At 40.7% G+C, this 12886-nt stretch overlaps 1 protein-coding gene across 1 annotated transcript; it reads right to left on the reverse strand.

Moving 5' to 3' along the window:
* Positions 1-4829: 4829 nt before the first annotated feature.
* Positions 4830-12291, reverse strand: creb3l3a (cAMP responsive element binding protein 3-like 3a). Its single transcript, XM_034531461.1, is given in 11 exon segments — positions 4830-5146; positions 6201-6294; positions 6803-6887; positions 7024-7092; positions 8245-8351; positions 8438-8548; positions 9754-9881; positions 11087-11270; positions 11272-11325; positions 11503-11619; positions 12271-12291. Coding segments are annotated over 11 exon segments (1287 nt in total).
* Positions 12292-12886: the final 595 nt, after the last annotated feature.

The following is a 12886-nucleotide window of genomic DNA, read 5'->3' on the forward strand; positions in this document are numbered from 1 at the left end:
AAAAACTAAAGAAATGCAAATCAGCCTCTGAGGAACACAACTTTTTTCAGGAGTCTCATTTATTTATTTCAACAACCATTAAAAATATTCTTTCTCGTTAAGTCTGAAAGTGTTTCAATTATACATAACGTATACATTGCCAAACATCTACATAAGGTGGATGGATCCAAAGCGGATTTAAAATGCTCCCCCCCGTTCACGGGGAAGTCTCTGCCCTGCTAACGTTTTACAGTCCTCGCCTGCACTTCTGAAAATCGTGATTAGAGGCAGAAGTAATCGAATTGATTTACAGACGTCTTCAGACCGTCGGTGCTTTCAGGACCTATTTAGATATCTCACTCCAAGCCGCTGTGTTGCTCATGGCTAGAATCCAGGCTTTGATAAGAAATGTGCTGTCAGGGGTTTCATTTGTATTATTTGTTGATGACTTGTATTTAGCTCATCCTTGGATGCTTGTCATTACTGAAAGCTAATTTGTCAGACTGTCAAGTTAAACCTGAAAGCCTGCCAGACCGATGCCGGCCTGCTTTTAAACTTGCAGCTTAAGTAAACATCAAGGGAGAGAACAATAAGCGCTGAACGTTGTGCTGTTTGCGGCGTACCATGTTAGTTCTCGTCTTATTGATTGCGGTTGAAGATCTGGCACACGGAGAACTGTGGAATCCGCTTTTTGAAGGCATTTTTTAATAAGGCCGCACACATTCACTCGCACATAAATCCCCACAAATGAAGTGCACAGAGGTCTTTGTTAGCCGAGTGAGTAAAAATTAAAAAATGTTTTCAAATGACGTGCACGGATTAGTGAATGACGGTTCAAGAACCCCATCCCATTAATTTACTCGAATCATGTAGCATTTTTTTTTTTAACTCATTGTTCATCATCCTCATGGTTTTAGATGGGTCCACACATTGTCTTGTTTCTATATTATACTCACTACCACAAACTAAAGGTAACCACAGTGTGACTCATCTCCTTATCTATGTAGAGTTCCACAAAATATCTGATGTCTGCATGTTTTTATCAACTCGGGCAATAACTTGAGATTGTGTGCACTTTATGTATTAATAACATTTATTAGAGGCGCTCTTGCTAACATGAATTACATGTGGCCAACTTGTTTTTGGATAAAAAGTCAATTTAATTCAGAGACTATATTTAGACATTTAATAAACCAGGGTAATGTCAATGATAATTTCCTGTGCTGATGTGTGCCTTGGTTTGAGTGTCAGGGAGGTTGTCCAATGCTGATATTTAGACTTAAATTAATATGGAAATGAGTGGCGTTATGAGACTGCAGGACAATGGGTATCAGTTCGAGGTGCAATGTGTAAGATATGGACGGAATTCCATGTTTAAAAGCTAAAGAAATATAAAAACATTTCAATTCAATTCAGTTTATTTTCTACAGCCCCAAAATCAAAAATGATAAATTTACCTCAGAGGGCTTTACAATCTGTACACATACGACATCCTTGTCCCAGGACCTGACATCGGATCAGGAAGAACTCCCCGAAAAACAGAAAAAATAACTTTTTTAACGGGAAAAAGGGAAGAAACCTTCAGGAGAGCAACAGAGGAGGATCTTTTTTGTAGTGACCCATAAAGGTGTCTCTGATTTCTATTCATCAACAAAATGAGCTAAAAAGCTGAAAGTGCTTCATGCTGACATTTCGTACACACCATATATTGCTTTTTTTGGGCACAGACAAAAAGTGCATATGCAAACAATATTTTTTTTCAAGCTGCAGCTTGGTCTTATGAGCAAATCAGTGCTGCAGCACAAACGCACATTGCAGATGTCTAAAACAAGAAAAGTGTTTAATTTGGTGCTTTTATTTCCTCTTACTTCCTTTGCAGTTGGAGATACCAATTTTCTTAATAAGAAAGTTTGGAGGTTCTCAGGAATCTTTCACCAAGCAAGTATAACAGCGGGTCAGCATTGGAAAGAGAAAGCCCCTTTTAGAGATTAAAAAAGAAGACGCCGGCTCTTTCTGATTGACACTCACACTCTTCCCATTATTCTCTTACGGCTCACAAACTCAGTTGGAGCCAAGAGTCTTCCCGGCTCCCGAGGGATTTGATTAATCATAAAGATGGGGTGAAGTGCTGATTAAAGACACTAGAGGTCAATTACTCTGATTGGAGAAAAGAAGAAACAAGACGGAGTAGAGTAACAGACGGAGGTCAGAGATAGACAGACCAGCTCACACATCATCTGTTCATACTGTCACAGAGCATATTGTGTGTTTGCTTTTATGTATGACTAATGAATGATGTTTGAATTGAGTATGGTATTTTTTCCTTTAAGTAGCTTTACAGAACAAACAATCCTAATCCTGTCCTCCGCATACAGTTGACACTTATTATTATTCAAAGTGAAGACCTTAGACAAATACCCAGCGGTGTCAACTATATTAATAAACTGAACAATGACAATGGATCGGGTTCACTGGGAAACCCCGCAGCTACATAGAATAATCCTTCATTTATCACACATAAAAGTAAAAGAAAAAACAAGAATTCAATGTGCAGAAAAATGAATGTTGGTGGCATTTGATTTCATCTTCTATCAAACCACAAAAGTGAAACTGTTAGCAGCTAAAAATCAACAGTTTTTGTCTTAGACTGGAGTCCATTTAAAGCCAATGCATGCAAGGAACATACAGTTGCTTTCATTTTTACACATTTGTTCGACAAAGAAAATTAAAAAGTGGGGCCATGTGAGAGAAGTCCGGACCGCTGCAACTATGGATGAGTTTCAATGAAATGTGGTCCACACGTTTATGATTGTATAGAATCCAATGAGAGAATGACTCTTGATTTACTCTTTAAACTTGATCGATTCCCTCAGTAAACATTGTAAACATGAGTGTATAGTATTATAGTTTAAGGGTATACCAAGTGTGAAATATAGTCTCTGCTTTCATGTGTTTATCCCATCTTTAATCCTACATTTCTGTGTGAATTTCTTATGCCAGGCCAAACACACATGTGCCATCTTCTTTGTTTACCTTTTTATTTCTGTATGTCTGGCTTAAAATCACAAAGCTATGAGTTGTGGGTTACTGAAGTCTGCAGAAATATGGACATGCTGAAAGTGGTCATAAAGGTCTAAAAAATATCTGCGAGAGAGCCCTCAAATATTAAACGAGTTGACAGTGAGACAGCCCCGGGCCCTATTCCTCGTACGTGGTTCAACAAAGTCGATCAAATGTCCTATTAGCCAGCTTGAATTAACCCGATGATTGAAATCGGGCTATCTCGGTTTCTCAAAGGCTGATCCGCGCTCAAACAATCTCGTTAATTCGAACCAGACTTCAGTAATCAGGATAGTTGCGCGTGATCATGAATGTGTATGAGGAATTCCAGACCATAATCATGGAACATCTAACACCGCTAGCCTGCGCTGGAGCAGGTTCAAATTTCTGGATGTGTTGCTATGGTGATTTTGCCAAACTTGCTTCATGGAACCGAAAAGCCTGATTCATGTAATCTTATCCTGAAAATTATCCAGCTAACTACGTTAGCCAGGTACGAGGAATAGGGCCCAAATCTCTCGCGGGTTTAGTGGGAATGTGGAGACTGGGAGACGTAGTATTTCAAAACCACTAACCAATGGTTGACGTCATGGTGACTGCGTCCACTTCTTCTATACAGTCTATGATGAAAAGGTAACAAGGTGTTGTACACTTCCCTTTGATGTAATGCCCTTCACGTCAGGTTTGATACATTATGAAACACGGATCTCTTAAAAGCCTTTCCATTATTTAAGGTTTCCATTATTTAAGGTTTTGAAATGTTGTGTCTAAGCCAATTTCACAATACTGCGTTTTATGTGCCTTGCAGAAATGTTATTATAAATCAACTTATCAGGGATGTTGCCATATCTTTATACTATCTTCCAGTTTTAGGATTATTCTTGTTTTTTCATTATTCTGTTCGGTCAAAAAAGTGACTATTCGATTTCTGGCTCATTAAATCCCAGAATCGACTCTCCGGCCCTCCTTTGAAGTCTAGCTGACGATAGAAGCGAGCATTAGAACACTTTCACCCCATGCAAAGTGTGATGTGCACTGACACTGTGAGAGCTGTGGACACAAGCGACTGCCTATCTTCAACAAACAAATTGATCAAGATATCACTTATTGGGTAAGAATATTGAGTCACGAGACAAGAGGTCATCTGTCTCACCTTTGGCTCAGTTTTCCGCTGTCTCCCTATCTGTCTCCATTAACATCAAACCTACAGTACTTGACATTTGAGTACAGCTCGTCTAGACATTAGATTTAATCTTTTCAGTCGCTGTCGGGGGAATTATTGCACTGAGTTGCTTTATATTCATAAAAGCTCGAAAACTTAACACATAAAATAAAAATCCACAGTACTTCCAGGCCACTGATCTCGTTTTTGCCATCTTTTATTTGAAGCAGTTTTTACCCAATTAATCCAAACAGTTTCAATCAATTCTTCAATGAAAACATGCTTTCAAAATCCTTCAACATGTTACAAATTATTCACTGGGATCAAAACTGTACACATAATCACAGCTCTATTTGTTTTAACCACAAATTCACACTGGCATTTAATCAAAGTCAGGAGACAAAAATACGCGGTTCATCATCTGAGATTAAAAATCCCCAAACTGAAATAAAACATTATCACAAATATGGAAAAGACAGACAAACTGAATATATATACGATAAAAAAAGGATTGATTTAGACCTAATCTCCCTGTCTGTGTAAACAGCAGCCCCAGTTAATTCCCTGCTCTGCTATCAGGCGGAGGTCGATTTAGGAAAATCATGTCGCAATAATTTATTCATCCCTATTACATGTCATCTGCATGTGGTCGCAGCCTGGAAGAGCGTTGGGGATCCAAGGTCAAAGAAGATATGTGACCGGTAATTGGGTCCACCTGGAAATGACCAATCTTTTCTTGCTGACTGCTGTTTGCAGCAATGGGCTCCACATTGGACTGGTATGGGTCCACTCCCAGCTTTTCCATCATGGTCGTAATATCTTCCAATGCCCGGTCACCGGGGAGATGCCGTTGCAGGGGCTCCGATTCGTCCTCATCGGGGAAAAGGGATTCAGTGACATGCAGCACGCGGGAAGCCTGAAGGTTCTGCAGAGACCGTGACTGGACTGTGTGAGAATAAGACACAGAGAGAGAAAGACAAGTTCAAGCCTCCGGGGACATATCAGCTGCCTATTACTGCCATGTTTTCTATGCTGGCCCTGCACCTTTGTGTGTTGTGAGTTTAAACCTAAAGACAATAAATAATGTGCAACTAAACCCCCAACATACTTGTAACCAATGCAAATAGGTATTTAGTAGTGTTGTTGATGGATTTGGGTCGTGTTTGAATTCTAGATATTGTGTTGTAAATATGCATAACAACTGCCCCCTACGTATTGAAACCAATTGAAAAAAAAAAACTCCTATAAACTTCATATAAAACCAACATCTCCATGACTTCACAGAAGCCAATGTGGAAGTGTCTTAAACGTGCATTCTCTCTTCTGACCAGCGGGGGGGCGAGTCCTCTGGTTGCAAAAAGAAGTCCAATTGTATAGAAGTCTATGAGAGAATGGCCCTACTTCTAACTTTATTTATTACCTCAGTAAAGATTGTACCCACGAGTTTATGGTCTCAATCTCTAGTTTCTTCTTCAATACAGCATGATATTCATATAGTAAATGTAAAATAGACCATAAAGCGTAGTATGCTTTATGGTAGAATTTAGCTATACTTTAGTGACGTAAAGAGCCGTATACGCCAAAATGTGCACAGTCTAAGTTTGAGATTTCTGTGGTTTAGTTCACCTTTAAAGACTGGTAACATAGCATTAAGCACACATGGAAAGTGCAGCATCAATTGCTTTTTCAAAGTTGTCCAACAGCTCTGTGCTGACCTTGCCTCATAATTCAGAAATTGACAGTTTGGTGGGTTTGGGCCAATACCTCTAATGATAAAGTAATAATTAATGCTCATTCATCAGAAGCTATTGACAGAGCAATATGATGATACATTGGGTCTTGGTGCATTGGCTCTAAAGTGTTAAGACAAAAGTAAATCCTCAGACAGGCGGAGCAGGCTGTCAGGCTCTGCACAACAAGCTCCTCTGATGTTACAGAGAGATGGAGGATTAGATGGCAGGAGGGCAAACAAAGTGATTTGCCACTGAAGGTTACTCACTTCTGACTGGACTGAAGTCTCCTTGGCTGACCTTCGTGTCAGAGAAAGGCTTGAGGTTGGGGAACAGGATCAGGGAGAAGGAGATCAGAAGCACCTGTAATGAAAAGGGATGGAGAAAAAAAAGAGAGTCAGATAAAGGACGACACTGAGAGAAAGGTGGCGCTTGAAAATCTGTTGGTTTTCTTCTTCCTGGATATTTTCTCTGCGAATATGGTTTTTATGCAATGCTCAGTGGAATTGGTAATCATTTTTTTTTCTTGCTCTGCTTCCCGTGCAAAGCAAAGCACTGAGGCGCATTCATATTTATAGGTTGAAAAGTTACATTTTTAAAAATTCTTCTCTAGTCATGTTGCCTTGGGTCTTGCACCTTATTCCATTGGCGTGATCAAAGGCAATGAATGGCTTCTGTTCAGGCACAGCGTAAAGGGAAAGTGCTTTTTTTTTCTGGTCCTTTTGTGCTTTTGTGTCCTCTGTGCATCTAGACCGGCCTTTCTCCAAGGTTTATCCAGCCATAATGGTTGTTGCTATTTGGCTTTGCTATGACATAAATGTTTTTTTTTTTTTTAAAATGGTGTGTCATATGGATTGTCGGGGGTGCGTACCAGTACACATGTCCCAGTCTGCGCCGGCTTGTTAGAGGTGGTCATGACCATGGCCTGCAGCCTGCGCAGCTGTTCCATTAGCGACCTGCGGAGAGGATCGGAAATAGTTGGATTATCGGGTGGTTGATAGAACAAGAGGTTGATGTGAGATGTTGAAGGCAGTTTCTGTGTGGAAGAGGTGTCATAGTGTCATGAATATTTCTTCATTTAATATCCCTCACATGTTGCATTTCTGCAGCTGGGACAACTTCCTCTGGAGCTCCTGGTTGTGTGCGTTGCAGGCAGCCATCCTAGAGGAGATGATAAGAACAAGGTGACAAAAGAATGATATAAATATCTCACTTTGATTTGCTACTGCGAAAAAGAATCTACGCCTCAAACTTTTCCATTAAAGCTCCGCACACAGTATGTTTTGCAGCCGAGTGAAGGGAAAATTGTTCAGGAAGAGATTTAAAAGGACCTCTCTGGTTCAGGAAGTGATTTATTTAGGTGAGTTCACATATTTCATTGCGATATTTAGAAATAACCTTCACTTTCCACTATACTGGCACATATGTTATAGTATAGGTCGGATATTACATTCACACCTGTTCAGCTCTTGACTCTTAAAACTCTCAATTCACTGCTCACACTACCATGAGTTGATTAACATTTTGATAATAAAATGGATTTCATAACTGAAGCAAGTTTTGGGCCTGCAAGCTGATGTTTTAGAAGATATTTTTTTAGCATTTTCGTCTGTAACGGCCCACTTTTGGTCCGACGGATGAGCCTCCGAAGGGTTCGGGTCTGTACTTCCGGGGTAGCCGGCGGATAGTCTTCCTTCTCCGGGCGCTGCTCATTGTTTACAGTCTGATTACCAACTTGAGATGCGAGATTGCAAGACTGGAGTTGGAGTCGAGAGACGATTTAGTTCAGTTTACAAGCTTTCAAACCAATAAAAAGCGGAATCATCGTCGGATGATAGCCACTGAGCTCCCAGATCACATTTTGGACGATGCGTTCATCCTCTTTTTTTTGTTTACCTGCATCCAACCAAGGATTGGTCAATACACTTCCAATGTTGACTCGTTTGGCGACGACAAAATTAGGGACGGCCCAAATTACAGAGAGACGGCGAATATGTTAAATAGGTTAACGACATATGAATAAGGCCAAAATCAAACCAGGGAGTCATGGTAACAAGGAACTGCTGGCACATCAGGATGCCGCTTGGTGACTTTCATCATGAATTTCACTGACCAGGGGCTGCATGGAGGCCTTAACAGGCCTAAAAATGTTAAGCGTATTGAATATTGATGGCCAAAGTGCAAAACCTCCTATCTGCAAACCGATCCAGATGTTTATTTTTTTGTATTTTTCAATCTTTTTGGTATTGGCTTTTTTTCCATTATTTTTTTCAATTTTTTTTTATTCTCAAAAAAGTGTCGTGACTTCCTCACCTGCTCTCCAGCCCGTCGATATACTCCTTCTTCTTCTTCCGGCTCTCCTGAGCAGACTGCTTATTGCGAATCTTTCTGCGTATTTTTTTCAGAATCCTTTCTTCGTACTAGATTGACAGGGGAAATTTGCATTTTCATTTTGAAGCCCCCAAAAAGATAAACTCTGGGTGCTGAAGTATCGGTAGCAGTTTACCTTTGTTAGAGGCAGTTGGCTGGGAAGACTCACTCCCTCCTTCGCCAAGAGCTTCTTCTCATCTTCATTGAGAATCAACTCCTGATAGGACTGTTGGGCTGGGTGTGAGGGCTTGGGGTGAAATATGAAGACTAATATTAAATGTGATTACATTTTCTGTCCGCCCCCACATCTCCTCCTCCTCCACCACCCCCTCTCTATCTCCCTCCTTCTCCCTAGAACCTCACAGGAAGTAGTTAAAAGAGTGCAGACTATCAGGCTACCTAGATCACACTCATTTCATGGCTACCTCAAAGCAATTACAATGTGAGAAAGTCGCATTCGGCCATTCTCTCCTTCATCTTATGAGACTGCGCTGCGGAGATGGGATCAATAGTTGGAGTGGGCTGAAATCCACACACCCCCGCACACCCTTACATTTAAGAAGGAAAAAAACAATTTATTCTGCTTCTAGTGGTCTTGTGTTTCCACTTGATAACATTCAGCTTTAGAAATATTTTCTTTGGGAATAAAATAATTGTGACAAATAACTATTAAATAATGGGGCAGCCTCACAGCTTGAATGTTCAGAGTGAAGGTTGTATAATATAATGGGCGGCGCTCCATAATACTCTCTTTACGAAATGCTCTATCCATGGATCTATCCACTCCTGTGGTTCCATTTAGAGTTAAATTACATGGTATGCTTTAGGGCGTGGCTATCTTATTATCGACATGTCTGGTTACGTTATGTCCTTGTTTTAGTTTTAGAAATGTCAGCAATTTACAGTGTTTCTTTCAGTTCGTGAAAGTTAATTGTACATTTTTTTGGCCGCCTCGTATTTAGCGTTGGATTGTAGCTCCACCCTCTCGTGTCACTTCTGGTTCCAAAAAAAAAACAAAGACAGCGACCCTCGAGACCAGTCCACAAAGCCAATGGGTGAACAGTCACGGTGACTAGTTCCATTTCTTACAGTCTTTGAGCCACACTTTAAAAAAAAAAGGTCATATCTCAACAATGGGGAAGTTAAGAAAAATGAAGGAGAAAAAAAGTCCTCTCTGTGTCAGCATACACACCTGAGTGCTGCTGGGAAGGATTTGCGTGCTCAGCAAACCTTCCACTAAATAAAAGTTTTTAAAAATAGGAATCAACCCCTTGGCGAGTCCATAGTTTTCAAAAATACAAATGCACACACACACACACACACACTGACTCGCAAAAAAAAAGAGTAAATGACAGGTCCCGGGGACAAGGCCCCATCTCCCTCGCACCGCCTCGTACTGCGCCGTCCCGACCGACCCCCCCCCCCCACACACACAGCTAGACAACCACTTACGGGCTCTGGCGTGCCAGACAGCAGCAGATCCTTGACAGTTAGCGGGAAGCCACAGGACAGCTGTGGGCGATGCACATCGGAAGGACGTTGTGTAGTCCTGCCCGTTGGGAATCTGGCCTCCCAGCCATCTGCACCCACACAGACACAAGGATACGCATAAAGCATTGCCATTGTTTGGATTCTGGGGTAAACAACAACAACAACAACAACAACAACAACAACAACAAAAGAGACTTGGAGACGGAATTTTACGCAAATAATTGCTTTGTTTGGCCTCCCAACATGTGTGCTTTTCATCAAGAATAACATCTGTGTTTCAGTTCTCTTGTACGCGGTGACAAATAATGCGTGTGATCTTATTTCATCTTCAGAGATACGAGAGATACGAGGATTCATATGCAAAGGATTTGACTGAAATGTCACACTCACAGTTTGTGTTTCATTGATTATTCTCTGTTCACAACCACATGAAACACAAATTGATATGATGTAATTACTGAATGAAATGATGATGTTAGACGATGAAGGGGAGTCACCCGAGGCGGCGTAAAACCTTTTAACTTATAGATATCAACAGTAAACTTCTTGGGTAAGTTAGCTGAAATTACATTTTTAATGATGTAAATGAGGGATTATAATTTTCAATATGTGTTCATTTGCATACATCTGAACACCGAATAAAGCCAGTTTAAAAGCCTTGTTTCATTTTTGAGGACATTCAGAGTAATGGGTTTTTACTGAGGGACATTTGGATATCTCTTGACAGCACTAAATAAATCAGAAAATACTGTCAACAGCCATAACACATCTGATTTACCAATGCTTTCAGGGAAACCAGGTGAAACGGTGAATCCAAGTGCTACTGAAGTTTAGTTTTCTGGCTCAAGAGTAGGAGGAAAAAACATTCTTTAAAGATATGTATTAGTAAACTCCTAGACTTTTTGCAAGTTATAGAGATATCTCCATGAAACTTCCCTATTCGATTACTTAAATTAAGACTCATATTATATATATATATAATAATAATTAATTGAAATCGTACATTGTAAATAAGCAAATGAGACATTATTTAATGCAAAATGTTGGTTAATTTAGGGGAAATCTACAGTCGTTACTAGGCAAAGCATTCACCTGAATGTATGAGTGTCATTGGGTTTTGGACTGTTGGGCAGATAAAACAAGACATTTTTTCTCTTTGACTCAAACTTGTGACAATGTATACACCAAACAATAACTTGATTAAACAAGAAAACAATAATGGACATAATCAATCGAAGTTCTAATATGTCACGTTACACATGTGTTTTTTTTCTTGTGGATATATGTTACTCACTGAGGTCAGTGGAGACTCGGGCTTCGAGGCCCGCCTTGGTTTGTGGCCTCGGCACCGACATACTGCCCGGGGGGACTCTCGGTGCGCTGAGGGCTGTCCATCTGGTCCGAGGGAGGTCCTCACTGATCCCACTGTCACTGGGAGAAGAGGGCCAGAGCGACGAGCCCGCCACGGACTCGCTTCCCGCTCAGGAGTGCGTTGAGGAAGTCGTCTCCTGCCTGTTGGGCCGGCTGCGGCATCTGCTGGTTGAAAACCCCTTAAGTGCTATCATTAGTCTGTCTGAGCGAGACGACAACAGACAGCTTCTCAAAATGACCCACAGAGCATGTCAAGGAGGAACAATACAGTGCGCACAAAAGCAAACAGCTTTTTGCGGCATTCAAGAGTGACATTAGAGATCCCACAGCCTCACGCACATTCGGGTCCTGGGCTGGCCATGTGTGATGGTTGCCATGGCGTCCCGTTCCCTCGAGACGGAGGATTCCGTCGTTTTGATCAAACAGCCAGTCGAGCAGCTCGATGCCATCACAATCCTGGAATGGGACCGTGACATTTAATGGCAACACAAAGCGACACGCGCCTCGTGTTTTGAGGAGCAAAGACGACAACGATATAAAGTTTTCATACGTTGTAGCTGCCCCAGCTGTGGATTGCTTCTTTTTTTTTATTTTTACTGACAACCGTTCACCGCGATCCTCCCTGAACTCACTGTACTGTAAAAATATGGAGCAGCAATCTGCCTTGACATCTCTGTGTCTGTGAATATTTTTTACTGTGAGAAAAAAAACAAAAAAAACCCCCAAAAAAACGTGTGAAACGAGAAGTCAACTTTGATTTTTTTGTCACGTAACTTTCGTACTTAATTAACTTGTCACTTCCGTAGTTATTTTAAACCAAACCACGGCCTTTTCGTAAACTTAATAAGTAGTTTTTTTGTTGCCTAAAACTAACCAAGTATTTTACAATCATTTCCCTAAACGTAACTAAGTGGTTTTGATGCCTAAAGCTAATTAAATTGTTTCTTGTTAAGACGGAAGTTTATTTTGAAAAGACGTAAGATGTATTGCATAAAGAGAATTGGCACTTTTTCTTAAGATATCATATGCGCTGTTGGATATGGATACGTTGGCTGACAGACTACAGTGCAATATGTCTATATATATATATAATATTTGGTTATTTACCTGATTTTGGTAGTGCTCCATAGTTTCCTTGCTTCAGTGGAAAACCCCAAAAAGCCCCTGAACCAACAGGAGTGGTTTTGTTTCTGCTCCTAAAGAGCCTCCACTGTATCTCTAGGCTCTTCTTCTCGGGTCCAAAGTTGAAACTCCAACCCAACACACCCAGCCAACTGGCTTGCTTCGTCCCCATTGGACACTGGGAGATATCATCTGATTGGGAGCCAAGTGTACACAACTAAGAGACTTCACTAGTTGGTCTATCTGGAGACGGAGGACGTGAAGTCTCCATTAAGATGTAAAACACCGTGAGGGTCAAAGTCTGATGTTTATTTTCCTCTTATTTTTTTGATAGCTTATTGACAGAGGGATAGCTATGACCTTTGCCATATATTCATAACACAATGGACATACAATGGCCACGGTGTAGAGAAAAAAAAAGAGCCACCGCACATATTATTGTAGAATAAAAGCACAGTTTATTAAAGTACACCCACTTATGCATGTGTATCAACTCATATGGGTTAATTAAACAAGTAATTGTTTTGGTCAAGTAAATGAATAAATGATGAAACAGTTTGCTTATTAGCGTGTTATGGCAGTTCTAGCGGAAATTGTTTAT

This window comes from Cyclopterus lumpus, chromosome 4, assembly GCF_009769545.1.
Source record: "Cyclopterus lumpus isolate fCycLum1 chromosome 4, fCycLum1.pri, whole genome shotgun sequence".
NCBI lineage: Eukaryota > Metazoa > Chordata > Actinopteri > Perciformes > Cyclopteridae > Cyclopterus > Cyclopterus lumpus.